Source organism: Leucoraja erinacea, chromosome 19 (assembly GCF_028641065.1).
Source record: "Leucoraja erinacea ecotype New England chromosome 19, Leri_hhj_1, whole genome shotgun sequence".
Classification (NCBI taxonomy): Eukaryota; Metazoa; Chordata; class Chondrichthyes; order Rajiformes; family Rajidae; genus Leucoraja; species Leucoraja erinaceus.
The window spans coordinates 22,457,778-22,473,482 of record NC_073395.1 but is presented as its reverse complement, the minus strand read 5'-3'; the positions used below and the strand labels follow the sequence as shown (position 1 = coordinate 22,473,482).

Below are 15,705 nucleotides of genomic sequence, written 5' to 3'. Positions count from 1 at the left end.
TAAGGAGCTGAGTTATTAGCATCAAGCTATAAACAGGAAAAGGCAAACTAGGCCTGTATTAGCTACTGGGGGAGGTTAGACAATCAATTGTTTTCTCTGGAATGCTTATATCAGCTCTCCCCTCAGAGGTTAAGGGGAGACCTGATATAAGTATAAAATTATGAGGCATAGGTATGGTAGACAGCCATACCCTTTTTCACCCAGGATGGAAATGAATACTAGAAGGAATAGCTTTAAGGAGGGACAAAGTTTAAATATGATGTGGGGGTATGGAGCAGTGAGGAATATATGTTTTGGAAAGAACTGCGGATGCCGATTTAAATCAAAGATAGGTGCAAAATGCTGGAGTAGCTCAGATAAGGCATCTCAGACAAAAGGAATGGGTGACTGTTAGGCGCTCCCCCCCCCCTGGTGAATGCTATGTACTTACCTGTCTCCGTTTCTCTCCCGAGTACAGGCCTCATGGCTGCGAGTCTGGAATCAAGGGGTTAAAGGCTCCTGTACCCGATTGGCCAAGCTGTGTCAGGTGACGGTGACTCATCTGAAGCTTAAATACCAGAGTTTCCCAGGATTCTCTCTCTTCTGCGTAGACCCTGACTTGTGAGCAGCCTGCTGGTGTGAGCTGAGGAAGGCCTGGCCACATGGCATAGAACTTTGTGTACTTTCACCATTACTTGTTAACAAATATTGAATTGGGACGGGTAAGGGCTGACCTTAGTGTTTTCGTGTATTTTGTTTCAGGGTTATATCTCTTTAGGCAGGTTTTAGAGTCTCTGGTTCGACGGTCCATTACATGGCTGGCTGGAGCACTGTTTAATTGTTTGTTAGTCCATCCATATCCCTGGCTGGTTTGTTTGAATCAAGTTTGGGTTTTGTGTTCCATTGAATAATTAAAACTATTTTTGAACTTGAACCTGGTTTTTGAATTATGTTACGCGGCTCTGAAGTACCTGCATTCGGGAGTCGTAACAGTGACATTTCGGGTCGATGAAAGGACTCTGTACAACCAATTTCACGTGTTTCCAATGTCAGGTTCATAACTTAATCAAAACCTGGATCATGTTGGCATTGGCAAGGCTATCTCCAATCAGTGAGACAATCATACCTAAACATTTGAGATGACCATGGCTTAAATCTGACCATTCTTCTCCAACAAAGAAAGATGTCGAGGGGAGAGAGTCAAGCCAAACGCATGATCAAGACTCGGTATTTTATGGCTGCCTAATTGGACCAATTGAAAAACAATGCATGTAGGATGCTTTTCCAATTCACCACAAATAAGCCAAATTAAATGTTTGGAGGGTAGGATTACTAGCTGATGGGCTGCGAGTGCAGTTAACTGACCACTTTACCAAAGATAGACATGTGTGGCATCACTGAGTAAAATATTCAGCACTCAACCCATTGGAAGAACAGACAACCCTAAATCTAGCACTAAGCTGAATAATAGGTATGTATGTTGCTTGCCTTTCACATGCTTTGTGGTGTAAGGGTGGAGTTATTCCAATACAACAGGAAGGGTCTGATGTCACCAAAGGGGAAAAAAGTCAAGCATCTTGGTAGGGTTGACATCAGCAGACATTAAAATAAAACTTAATATCAACTATAATATCAAATCAGCAGTCAAACAAGCTTGAACAAGTTTGTGGAAAAGTTTTATTATGGTTTACATGACGTTTCACAAGAAATTGTCATTTTAAATATTACAAATTTACAGTCATTTCACTTCCACAAGGAATGTAAATAACATACAAAACTCCTTTGCCCTCCCAGACCGTTACCTTTTTGCGACGAAAATGAATTGTTTGTTCTTCAACATTCTGCACAATGGTTTCATATCCCGAGTACTGTACATCAAAGCAGATTAAGTGCAGTATTAATCCCTTATAATTCATCTTTCACATCTGTGGACTCCTGGAATTGATGTAAAGGAAAAAATTCATAAACTTTCATCCAAGTCATGAACCCAAAGATTAAGTGAGATATGAACAAAACCAACCTCTGTCTGTTCTTCTGTTTCATCAGTTTCTTCACTTTCCTCTGCATCCTCTTCCTTCGCCTCATCATCTTTCCCCTCCTCTTGTTCATCATCTGCAATTTCTTCATATTCTTCAACCTAAAGAGGGTACAGCAATTCAGTTTTCTTCAATGTGCAATGCAACACTATACTGAATTGACAAATGAGAAGATGTTCCAATACAATTACAGTAAGATGTATCAATTTAAATGTCACAAGGAGTTTCAAACAATGCTGACAAATTACAAGGTACCGTGACTAAATGCTTGAGAAATTGAATTTCAAAGACAAAGTAGTATCAAAGGAAGTTAAGAGTATGGATTTACAAATCTAATGATTCACCTGAGCATTGAGATCTATATTCATACTTAGACGAAGCATCCTTTCAATTCTATCACCATATTCTTTAGTATCTGGTAATTGGTATCCAGAACGTAGCGTGGCCGTCTCAAACAACACTACAGCAAGATCTGTTGCAGTCATATCATCTTCAATATCCTGTTTAAAAGGAGTTTCCACATTAGTCTATAGCTCATGTAAATTTACCCAAAGTCATTGGGTATTACTTGAAGTCAAGCCGATTGATATTAACTAGAAACTAAATCTAACCCACCCATTCAGCACAATACACCTCCCTCCTCTGAACTTCCATCACCCTCTCCCATTGTACCTCAGAGCCTCCTTCCACACCTAGCCCCAGTCCTCACCCATCATGTTTTCATCATTTCCCAGGGCTTTCTGATAGAGGTCAGTCCAGAAAGACCATTTTGTGGACCCTTACCCGTACTGACAGAGTTACTCCAGCATTGCATCAGGATAATATGTAGCTTGCTATTTGGCCATTACTTGGCCTATTCAAACCAAGGGGGAAATTTGTGCTGGGGAAAATGGCGAGATTTCAAAATCCCCTTCCAAACAGTTCATTTTATAACGGGCAACAGCACAACTGAAGAGTACTGGAGCACACACCCCATAACTTGACAAAGGAACTTCCTGCATCAGCAACATTTCCTAATAAACTTGCCTTAACTCGATTCAGCATTTCCTTGATCAAAGGATGTCTTGGATTAAGTTCAAACGTCTTCTTTTGGCCAGAATAGTAACTACAAGAGTTAAAACATGTATGAGGAGTTGTCTAGCAAATATCAAAATCATTTCACTACCCTCTCCAACTATAATTTTAGGTTTAAGGAACATATTGGGGTTAGAGCCTATAGCATGGACTGTATATTGTAACTCAAAACGGATTTGATTATAGCATTATTTTTCAAACGTTGCAACTACAACAGTAAGACCAGAGGGCCCAGCCTCAAAATAAAAGGTCATTTCTATAGAAAGGAATTTCTTTAGCCAGGAGGTGGTGAATCTATGGAACTCATTGTCACAGACAGTTGTTGAGGCCAAGTCACTGGGTATTTTTAAAGTGGAAATTGACAGATTCTTGATTAGCAAGGGCATCAAAGTTGTGGAGAAGGCAGGAGAATGGCATTGAGGGCAATACTTTGGCATCATATCAAAGATAGATCAGCCATGATTGAATGGCAGAGCAGACTCAATTGGACACAAGGCCTAATTCTGCTCCTACGTCTCATAAATAATGTGGTGGTGGTGGCACCAAGGACTTTGGGCTTTTTTTTTTGCACTAGTATTGGAGTTATTCATTAAATTTTTGTTTAGTATACATCAAAAGCTGCAGGAAAACAGGAGAATGGGGTCGAGGGTGAAATAAATTAGCCATGATTGAGTGGTGGAGTAGACTCAGTAGGCCTAATCCTGCTCCTATGTCTTATGGAACTTTAAGTTCATAACAGTTAGGATGTATATCTATTGAAAAACTAAAATCAAACCTACTTTGTGGAGATATCTTTTCCAGTCTGGTAAGCCTGGGCCTTCATGATTCTCTCCATATTACCAGACCATCCATACTGACTGGCCACCAGAGCACATGGCGAATCAGTGAGACGCTGGGACAGGACAGCCTTTTCAATCTTTTGAAAACAAAAATAAGTTTTAATTTGTTACCTGGAGAGTGGATCAAGTCAACATCCTAAATATTGAAATCAATGGCAACATTTTAAAACATCGCTCTGAAATAGCAGTCACCTAACAGCAATAACCTTGCATTTAAAAATGAGAAAAACGTCTTTTAGAAGCCTTCACTTGGTGTGAAGTCTCAGGTTTTTTTTTCCCCACTCACACATGGATTTGATTTACTATGGTGTGAATTTCACATTAACTTCAAATGTCAAAGCTGAGCAACTAGAATAGTCACACGAAACTAATCATATACCTTATCTTTCAGGGCTTTGTCTTTCAGCCAAGTCAAGAGTGGCTCGTATTCCTTCTCCATTGCTTCATGCCTTTCTTTTCCCTTTTCACTTTCATCAAATTTCAATCCTTCTTTGGCAATATTCTGGAATCTCTTTCCATCAAATTCAGGTAGTGCTTGGATACAGTATTCATCAACAGGCTCTGTAAGATAGAGAACTTCATATCCCTTCTTCAACAGTCTTTCAACAAAGGGAGAAGATTCAACCTGTAAAAAAGTTATTTTGCAGTTTTACATAAATTAGGCAGAGTTTTTAATACAAAACTATTTAAAACAAATTAAGATTAAAAATGTGGTCGATTTACTGTATGTAACCATCCAAAACTAATTATTAAATGTTATCTGCCATCACCTCTTTTCTATTTGCTCCAGCCATGAAGTAGATCTTGTCTTGTTTCTCTTTCATTCTTTCCAGGTACTGTTCTAAACTGGACTGCTTGGATTCATGGTGCGAAGATTGGAAGCGTAGCAATTTAGCCAAACGTGTTCTATTGGAGTGATCCTCGATAACACCCAACTTGATATTGGTCCCAAATTCCTTCCAGAAGGTTTCTTCATATTTTTCTTCTGCAATCTTCTTGATCATATCTAGGGTCTTACGCACAAGTTTCTTTCTAATTACCTATTTTAGATAAATAGAAAAATCAATCTTCAGTAACACAATAATGGCATGTGCTGTTGCAACAATATGCACAAAAGATATCAGAATAGTACAAAGACTAAAACCTGCCTACTTTTAAATCAAATAAAGAGCTCGATTTCTGAAAATCCAGTTACACCTAATTCCATTGTCAATTTAACTTTTACCAATACCGGTGCGTTAAAATAGTTAATGTGAATGTTATATAATCAGCACCTTTAGCAATTTATGCTGCTGCAGAGTTTCACGGGAGACATTCAAAGGCAGATCATCAGAGTCCACCTGTGGAGAATAATAACGTTAAAAGCAGCTGCAAAAATACTAGTGCGCACATAAAGTGTATGAATCGGGGAAGTAAAATAATTTTGACAGGTTATGGATCTCTACTTGTACACTAATTGTGGAATAATGTTAGGTACAACAAAAATCAGTTTTGTTCTTGGTAATTGTTTTTTTACCAGAGACCACAAATGTATCATTTGAATACTTACTACACCCTTGATGAAATTCAAATACTTTGGCATCATATCATGGAAGTCGTCTGTGATGAACACTCGTCGAACAAATAGCTAGAAAAAGGGGAAACTATTGATTAGCAGTGGTGGCAATTTGACCCATGGTAATTATTAAAAGCAATTAGCAGAGCAGAATACATCCAAAACCAAAGGACCCCAGTTTCAGAATATCTAACTATTGTGCAGAGTTGCAGCTCTTTGGAATTAGAGACCCGTAGATGCTCTATTAAGCATTCAAGAAACGTTAATCAAGGTATACAGTTAGAGATTGAAGTTATACAAGATTAACCCAGTCTCAACAAATGTCATTGATACATTTAAACCAAAAGTAATGAGCATATAGCTTTCTTGGACATTACCACTTCACTGCTGACTAGCTTCGGAATTTGAAGCAGCACAATACTTATGCATTTGGAACACGTCAAATTTCTGTTTGTTGTTTGAGAGAAATTGTGTGTGTTAGAAGTTAATATTGAGACAGAAAACTGGCATGTATCTGGACTGTAGATGACTTGATTGTCATCATTATTTTTTGTTGACTGGCTAGCACGCAACAAAAGCTTTTCACTGTACATCTGCACTAGAACCAGATGCAAATATCAATACTGTTGACCAATTCAATTAAACCACGCTGCCAGTCAGTGCATAAACCTCCTGGATGTTCTAATTTCATCATTCAACTACAGCAAACCAAGGCAACATTTTAACTAGTACCAAATGATACTGATAGCAATTCTGGCAAGTAGGACAAAATCTGTGTAGATAATTTTTTTTGCTAATGCAGCATACCTTAATGTAGTCAGATTTTTTGGATCCATATTCATCAAATAAACCACGGGGTGCAGTTTTAGGCACAAACAAAATAGATTTAAATGTTACTTCTCCTTCAGCAGTAAAGTGGATATGAGCAACTGGATCATCTGTGTCCTAGAATAAAGAAATCTTGTTAAATGTTTGGTGTCTTCACAGGCGTTCTACATTTGTGGCACCAAACACGCACTGTGCAGACAGTCTGCACAATCATTTTCAGGAACATCAGGGGAAAAGTGTCAATGGTACCCAAATTAAATATGTATTGCGCACACAGGTTGTTCTATGACAAAACATCATAATGCAAATTGGATGTAACAACCAATGTAGTTGAGAACATGTTTTACACGGGGCAAACTGGTTAGAATGAAATTTCAATTGGGAACTAGAGAACCACTCAAGTTACTTTGGAAATTGACAAGCAAAAAAGTAGATTTGCATAAACCACCTGGGGAAAACTGTTTCCAGTAACCACCCTGCAGTGTCCAGATATTGTGTCTAAAGAACACAGCTGTTACTTCCACTGATTGCATATCAATGAACTCTAGTACTATAACCTACAACCTTTAGGATCTTAGCTTGCAGTAACAATAAACAGCTATTATGAAGATCTTTATTTTTAGCAGGAAAAGTGCCTGCTTTATAGAGTATAAAGCTATCACCTTATCCCATTGACAAATTATTTTCTATTGTGCTTGGTTTCTTAGAAACTCAACTATTGCATTACATCAGAACTACCCGTTTCTCAATGTTTAATGACATTGGTTCACATATCTTCATTGGCCATACAGAAAATGACCAGTCACTCAAACTTCTCGACAATTGACAAAAGCAATTTTATTCCTTCATAAAGCAGTCTGCATCTTTTTACAGATGATCACACCAACAATGTCAATCACTCCTGATCTTAACCCATCATTCCCCAAAAAGGTAAACAGATGCTAAGACCTATTAAATATTTACAGCATCATTTAAAAATATTGCCCACACAAATTCCTCCATTTCAACTCCATGACCTCCAGGTGTGCACTATGCCCAAACTGTTAAAAACTTACTACAAACTATCCAACTTCTTGCCTTTCTGCTCTCACTAAAATTTCTGTTCAATTTTGTTATCATCTATACCTGTAGCTCAAACTTTAAGTGTTCTAAAATACTGAAATTGAAGACACTCCAAGAATTTGTCCAAGTTGAGGTTGTAAATATAGAACGCAAAAATATTTATGGAAATATTTAAATGTTACCTTAGAAAAGGTCTTGTAGAAGGCAGTGTATTCATCCTCTTCTATTTCTTTAGTTGGTCTTTGCCAGATGGGTTTGATGTCATTCAACAGCTCCCAATCCCAGACAGTCTTCTCAACCTGGAATTGTGACAATATAGGGACACAAATTCTTAAGAGTCCCTCTTGCACATCAGTTTGGTTATGGCATCCAGCTCATCTACCCATGGTTTCACAAGCCATCAAAAATTTTCAATTTTCCTGAAAATGAAACCCTGATGCATGGGGGTGCAGTTTCAGACATATACAGCTGCCGTTAAAACCACACCTCAGCCCAAATATCTCTGTCATATCCAATCAAGTACAATAAAAAATCCAGTTCATTTATCTTCCTTGGGACTTTAATGTCAGACTAAGATTTTCCATATTGTTGGATGTTGCTCTTAATAGACCCATTTCAGTTTTTAAAGATGTTACACAATACACGAACGTTTCCAATGAACCCAGCGACTCCCATCCCCACAACCCCCTACTCGTGTTCCTGACCAATGGTTATTCAGGACTATTCCAGCTGCTGGCACACATCAGCCGTCTGTATTTTGTTCTGCATGCGCAATGGACCACGTTAAGTGAATCACATGCCAGAGCATCTGTACTTCAACAATTGCATGCTAGTTTATGTGCATTGGCCAAAAGTTTTATACCTTCTTTGTTTTCTCTTTTTCTTCACTTTCTTCTTCAACTGCTGCCTCATCATCACTATCGGTTTCCTTTTCTTCCTTCTCCTTGGCTTCCTCTTCATCCATTGGTTCCTCCACAGTTTCTGTCTATAATCAGAAGTTTGTTATAGAAACTATAGGTTTACCAAATCACTATCCAAATGAGCAATTTAGGATTACCTTACTGCTCCAGATATAGATTGGGAAGTTGATGAATTGAGAGTACTTCTTCACTAGATTTTTGATGGTTTCCAGTTCAAGGTAGTCAGATGCCTCCTCTTTCAAGACTAACCTACAATAAACAAATTGAAATATTACGAACAAAGAACTGCAGATGCTGGTTCATACCAGAAACACAAAGTGATCAGTTAACTCAGTGGGTAAAACCACTGAGTTACTCCAGCCACTGTCTACCTAAATTTAAGTATTAGACAGTCCTTATAAAGTGTTGCTATGACAAGAGATTTTCTCGCAATTGTACCATAAAAAATGTTCCAAATCTAAATCGGTTTCAGAATAAATTGAAAACGGGTCTTTCACTTACGTGATAGTAGTACCACGTCCCAGAGTATTTCCTCGAGGATCCTCTATTATGGAGAACTCATTGGAGTCAGACTCCCAGATATGCTGTGTACCATTATTGTGCTTGGATGTGACAATAACTTTATCGGCCACCAAGAAAGCAGAGTAGAATCCAACACCAAACTGACCAATCAATTCGGAGGTGGTTTGATCTTCAGTTTGCATCTCCGTTAGCTTATTTAAGAATTCACTTGTTCCAGATTTTGCTATTGTACCCAGGTTTTTAATCAGGTCCATTTTAGTCATGCCAATACCTGTATCTGTGACATGAAGCATGTTCTTCTCTTTGTCAGCCTAGGTAAAAGAAAGTCCAATGTTCATAGCTAGATAAATACTTCAGACACCTAAACACAAGTTTGCAAGGTGCCTAAACAAGATCAACTAGTGTCCTGCATAAGATCTGTATTTATATATATATTTCCACATCACTTAGATCATCCTACGGTGTCTTAGTCAAAGTACTTTTGAAGTTTATAGTCGCAGTAATTATGGCAATTTGTGCAAGTCCCTGCTTGCATCTGGTTGCTGTTGAGTTGTCGTACAGAAATTAACCCTTCAGTCCACTGAATCCAAACAAACCAAACATGTCAGTGGCACATCAGCCATGATCACACTGAACAGTGGACCAAGCTTTTCTGTTCCTATTTTATTATGTACTTATCTTGATGCTGAAAGACTGATACTGTAAATTCTAGGCGATGCAGGCCACCATTCACATGAAAACAGAACTAAAACCATAATCTGATCTGCCTACTTAAGCAAATGAAGGTATAAGCATCTATACCTCTAAAGTTGAATACAGAGGTGCAGTCAATTACTATGTTGAGTGGTGTGGGAGGAATCACCTGCAACTCAACACCAACAAGACTGAGGAGTTAGTGGTGGACGTTAGGAGATGAACATCCCCGTCTCCATTAATGGTATGGAGGTACAGTTTACCAGGCACAAATTCCTTTGAGTGTACCTGGACAGTAAACTGGACTGGTCCAGGAACACCAAGGCCCTGCACAAGAAGGGACAGCCGGCTGTAATTTTTGAGAAGGCTCCACTCCTTCAACATCTGCAGTTAGATGCTGTGGATGTTCTACCAATCTGTGGTAGCGACAGGGAAGGATCTCCTGTGGCATTCTGTACTGCATCTTGGTGTACAATTGTATGTACCACATTAGTACCAGCACTGATGTACAGCACTTTGGTCAACACGAGTTGTTTTTAAATGTGCTATACAAATAAAATTGATTGATTGGTGGAACCAGTCTGTCACTGAAGGTACTCTTCAGGTTGACCAGTGTGTCATGGAGGGGGGGGGGGGGGGGGGGGGGGGGGGGGGGGGGTGGGAGCTGTATTGTCCAATATGTTTTTCAGTTTGAGGAGCATCCTCCACTCCAAGATCACCTCCCATGAATCCAAATCCACCCCCAGGACAGAGCCAGCTTTCATGATGAGTTAATCCTATTGGCGTCTGCGGTTTTCGCCCTGCTGCCACAGCACACAACAGTGAATATGGCGGCATTGGTCAAACTGTACAACTCGTGCACATCCCTAATCCTTTATACTTTAATTTTAGTTTATGTATTTTGTATTTTATAACTATTGGCAGATCTAATTCCCTCCTGGGATAAATAAAGTTCTATCGTATTGTATACCATATGCACAACGGTTATACTGAAGCTGAACAAACGGGATGTCAACAAATGGCTTCAGCTGTGTTGGATAAAACAGGGTCTCCCAGATTACAAACACCTGATTTGTACACAGCCTCCACATGTGAACTGTCTGGGATACCAGTTGGATCTACTAGCTGCTGTGGGGCTGCAGGCATCTTCTGCCATGAACCCTTCACAGCCGCATTTTCAATAGTCTGGAAATTGACTGAAAGACTTATACTAGAGCAGAATAAATGAACCTAGTGTAATTTGAAACTGCATTTAGATAGTTAAAATTGTACCTTTATCTTGATAGTCATCTCTTCTGTGGCATGTAATGCCGTATCATTTGTTAGCGAAATCAATCTGATCTTGTCCAAAGCATCAGAGGCATTAGAAATAAGTTCACGCAAAAATATCTGGCAATAATCAGAAATGTTAGATATCCTCCATTCAAATATTCAATTGAACATTCAACATATGCTCTTCCCAACATTCCCCTAACAGTAACTTAATCTTAAAACAAGGAAGTAATTATTGCCATTAGTGCAGCAACACTTGCTTTGTCCTAATCCGCACTGCTCAGAAGAATCTTCAGTTTCTACATGACCCTGCGTTGACAAAGGTTGGGAGTGAGGATGTTTACTGTTGTGTACAGCACAGAAATGCAATTTATAACTCAATGTAACACATGCATGCAATTGAAAGCTTAGCAATATGCAGATACAGGCCAAGACGGGGATAACTTTTGCACCACAGATTAGATTAGATAGCCTTTATTGTCATTCAGACCGAAGTCTGAACGAATTTGCAGAAGTCATACACACAATACAATAAAAACAACAATAAACACATATTAACATCCACTACAGTGAGTCCACCCAGCATCAACTCACTGTGATGGAGGCAAAAGTCTTAGGTCTGCAGTCTCTTCACTCCTCTTCTCCCTCTGCGCTGAGGCGATATCCCCCGGGCGATGTTATAAATCAGTCCCGCGGCTGAAACACCGCGGCCCGGGGTGGTTGAAGCTGCCGCCCACCAGTCCTGCAGACGCAGCCACTGGCCCGCGGCCGAACCCCGGACTCAGGCCACCACCGCCAGAACACCGTCCCAGCCGCCCTCACGTGAGTACTGCACCGTCTTCAGCCTCGGGCTGGGCCGCCCCGACATGGGCGCCGCTTCTTCCCCGGCACGGGCTGCCCCGACATGGGCGTCGCTTCTCCCTAGAACCGGGCCACCCCGACTTGGGCGTCATTTCTCCCTCGGGCCGAGCCGCCCCAACATGGGTGCTGAACCTCCCTCGGGCTGCGAGCGCCGCACCTCCCCGAGCTCGGCCACTCGGACGGGAGCCTCATTCCACCCTCGGGCTGGCCGCCCTCACGGCAGCATCCCAACCTCTTCCAGCCCTGAGCCGGACCACCCTCACAGGAGCGAGCTTAGGGCGAGTCCTGACAGACTGCCTCCGGAGCCTCGAGGTCGTCAGCTCCATTAGGCCTCATTGCAGACGGAGGCAGAGAAGGGGAATACGACAAAAAGGTTGCATTCCCCCGCAGGGAGAGACTGCAAACCCCGTTTCAACCCCCCCCCCCCCCCCCCCAAAACACAAACTAAACTAACCAAAACAAAATAAACACAAAAAACACAAACGGGACTGCCGGTGAGCCGCTGCAGCCAGAGTTGCGCAGCCACTCCGCACCAGATGAATAACCCTGTTGAACTAGGTGCAAGCAATGACCATATCCAACAAGATAACCTACCATTATTGACATTCAATGGTATTATCCCTATTCAATGTCCTATTCTTATTAGCTTCTAGAGATGATGATACTTTTATCGTCTCTTGTACCGAGGTACAGAGAATTCCAGTTTTTGCATACAAAGTACACAAAGGTGCTGACAAAGTTATAAAAAGTGCTCCTCCCAGTGGAGGGAGTGTGACCAACCAACCACAGGAAAATTTTATTTTCTCAACAAGTGATTTGCATCTTTGCATAGCAAAGACCTTCTACCGTCGATACAGTGATTGAATACTTCCCACTTGCATAACATGCACGACAAAGCACTTGTTACCCCATTCATTAATTGAAATGTTCCTCACGATCAGCAGACCACGAGGACAGCTTAACTAAACCCAGCAACGCTTCCCAAACAGTTACCAAAGAAGCCAAGGGTATTAGATGCACAGGACCACCAGCTGCATGCTTCTCTCCAAGTTACATCCTGCCCACTTGTAAAAATGGTATCCCAGCAACATTGAATCCGACCCCGGGAATTCCCAAATACAAAACGCAATTAACGATGGGAAATCTGAAGAAGGGTTTCAGCCCGAAACGTTACCCATTTCCTTCGCTCCATAGATGCTGCTGCACCCGCTGAGTTTCTCCAGCATTTTTGTGTACCTTCGATTTTCCAGCATCTGCAGTTCCTTCTTTAACGATGGGAAATAGCAGCTTTGACAAAAATGCCAAAATCAACCTTCAAATCAACAAAGCTTTGGCCACTGGTGTCCATGATGACATTTCTACTGAGTGGTGACAATTTCAACAGAAATATCTTCACTAATGACACCAATGGTCAGAGCTTTGTTGATTTGAAGGTGATGCTGAGCAGCCATGCTGTAGATTGGGGAATTCCCAGGGTCGGATCCAATATTTTCCAAGCTGGCATGATGCGACTTGGATAGAAGCAGACAGGTGGCATGCATCTAATAGTTTTTCTTCCTTGGCAAAGGTTTGGGAAGTATTGCTGAAAATGTTTTTGGGTTTACTATAGCAGATAATTGATTTTGTGCAGGAACATAAATGCCAATTAACATAGCCTCAAATATTTGAAATCAGTCAAAAATTAGCATGGCAATGATTGAAACTCACCTCTTTGTTTTTGTATAGTGAATTAATGATCAACTTCATCATTCTGTTCACCTCTGCTTGGAACATATGTTTTTCTGCCTTTTCCCTAATTTCTTTAACTTGAGCCGGATTCAATCCATCTAACTGAATAGCCTCTTCCTCCCTTTGAATAAACAAAAAAGGATAAAAATGTGATCAACATATTCATCCAATATACAGCAGCCAACATGGATCAAAATACTTTACAGAAGATCTATTGCAGCCAAACATATACAAATTCATTACATCCAGGATTTGGTCAATTTAATTGAAGACAATTGGCTTGGAGCCAGTCGATTGAAACCATGATACTGTGCATAACATTGTGCAGATTTTTTCACAGCCCGAGATTAATTCCAAATGATAACAATTATAATGGATAAATTCTAACTTAGACCTAGAACAGGCACAATAGACATGTTATAAGAATTCATTTGAAAATAACATGATGTACATATAAATGGCCAAAAATATTGTCCAAGCCAATACTCAAGGACAAATCACTCAACATCCCATTTTTGTTACAAAACATTTTTTTTGAGCAGTTCCAAGAGCTATAAAATCAAGTGATTTTTTATATTCAACATTGAAGTGTACAGATTTTCTTGTCACTTAAAAGAGCATAATTCAAAACATGGGCGACAATAATAAAAATTAAGATGGGCAATTTGTCAACAGGCAATCATGTTTCATTAGATTGCTTCCTTCAAGGGAACGAGTTCCCCCTTTTTGCCAAGTTAGTGAATTCTTTGGGTTGGGGCAATGTCAGCCTAATTGGCAGCATTTAGTGAAATCTGTCATGGGTGGGATTTAAAATTGTGACAGTCCACAACACACCGGCGACATTCTACAGAAAAGAAAAAAAAAGCACCTTTTAACAATTTCATCGTCAGTTCGTGAACCATCCCTACTTTTCCCAAGATCTTCCTCCACCGTTTCGTCTTCTGCTCTGACAAAAGCTGGAAAAGTGAATGTTCATTTTAGAAAAGTCACAGAACAAAATTCAATAACCAGGATTTGCAGTGAAGGGATTGCCCATTATAAGACAGCGTCCCTGAAACACCAAGAAATCAGAACCCTAAAAGGCTGGTGTAGTAATTAGAAAAGGAAGCATATCTTTCCTCTCCAATTCCACCATCGGATTCTCAAGAGTGGGGTTGAACAATCATTGAAGTCATGGCTCTTCACAGCCACTGAACTGATTGAATATGTGTTTATATTTTCAAAGGGCTAGGACTTCAACCCACAAAAGAAAAAAGGCTTAGGGCAGGAAGCAGAGTGAGAGACCTTTTTTTTTGAAGGGAGAGTGAAGGAAAAACAGTGTACAATGCTCATTTTGTCCAAAACAGTGAGTGTAAGATCTGCTGGTGAGTGAAACAATAATAGTGTCTACAGTAATGGGCACTGAGGATCTCTGGGGAATCACAATCAAGGAGGCATGAAGAGGTGAGTGAGTTATGGGAGGGGACATCTGGAGTGAGGCGAGGGGGTGCTAACTGCAGGAGAAATTGAACTAACGAGCCATTTTGCAGAGGGGAGGCAGGGGCACCAAATTTAGGAGTGGAATGGGGAGGGAGTGTCACAAATCTGAGTGAGGAGAGGGCAGAGGCACCATTATGATTGGAAGGGGCAGAAGAACAGATTGGAAGCGGCAGAAGAGCAGATTGGAAGGATTACTATGAATTTAAAATCACTTCAATTCCAATCACGAGGTCTCATCGCAAGCTTTCCCTCCCCCATTTCTCTCAAAATCTGAGGCACACTGTTCCCCTCCCCTCCGCCGCCCCCACCTCCTCGCCCCCCTTCGTCCCGTCCTCGATGCCCTAGCCGCCCCCGTCCCCCCCTCGGTCCCCCCCTCGATCCCCGCCTCGTCCCCCTACTCGCACCCGTCCGCCCTCCTCCCCGCCCCACATTGTTCGAGGCGCCCTTCACCCCCACGCAGCTCCTCGAAGATCCGGGAGAACCGAAGGAAGGTTCCAGAAACGGCACCCGCCACGACTCACCGAAAGCCAACAGCGCGCACATCAGCGCCAGGAACCAGGTTTGCTTGGTCTTCATCATTATCGTCGTCGTCGTTGTTCCCACCTCGGAAAGTACTCTGGCTCACTGGAGTAATGCTGCTCGAGCTCGAGCCCGGACACAGAGACGGAAACATACACACGCGGCCACCTGTCCCCGCTCCGCCCGCCGCCCACAATGCGGCCGCCCGGCACCGTTCGGCCAATAAAGCGTGCGGGGTGGGGGGAGGGGGGCAGGGGGCGGGGCGAGGGGGCGGCCAATCACAGCGCCCCACGCAAAAGCCCGCGCCCCAATGCCCGCGCGCGGCCGACGCTCCTCGG

The 15,705-nt window shown here is 41.5% G+C and overlaps 1 protein-coding gene across 1 annotated transcript; it reads right to left on the bottom strand.

Moving 5' to 3' along the window:
• Nucleotides 1-1,639: 1,639 nt before the first annotated feature.
• Nucleotides 1,640-15,564, bottom strand: hsp90b1 (heat shock protein 90, beta (grp94), member 1). The gene is made up of 18 exons (XM_055650633.1): nucleotides 15,370-15,564; nucleotides 14,238-14,325; nucleotides 13,349-13,490; nucleotides 10,781-10,897; nucleotides 8,795-9,126; nucleotides 8,431-8,542; nucleotides 8,236-8,358; nucleotides 7,556-7,672; nucleotides 6,291-6,428; nucleotides 5,478-5,555; nucleotides 5,203-5,268; nucleotides 4,699-4,968; nucleotides 4,308-4,553; nucleotides 3,869-4,005; nucleotides 3,042-3,120; nucleotides 2,360-2,515; nucleotides 2,000-2,116; nucleotides 1,640-1,914 (listed from the first exon to the last, which is right to left on the bottom strand). Exons 1-18 carry the CDS (start codon nucleotides 15,425-15,427, stop codon nucleotides 1,885-1,887), a joined length of 2,406 nt encoding a protein of 801 aa, XP_055506608.1. The 5' UTR covers nucleotides 15,428-15,564; the 3' UTR covers nucleotides 1,640-1,884.
• Nucleotides 15,565-15,705: the final 141 nt, after the last annotated feature.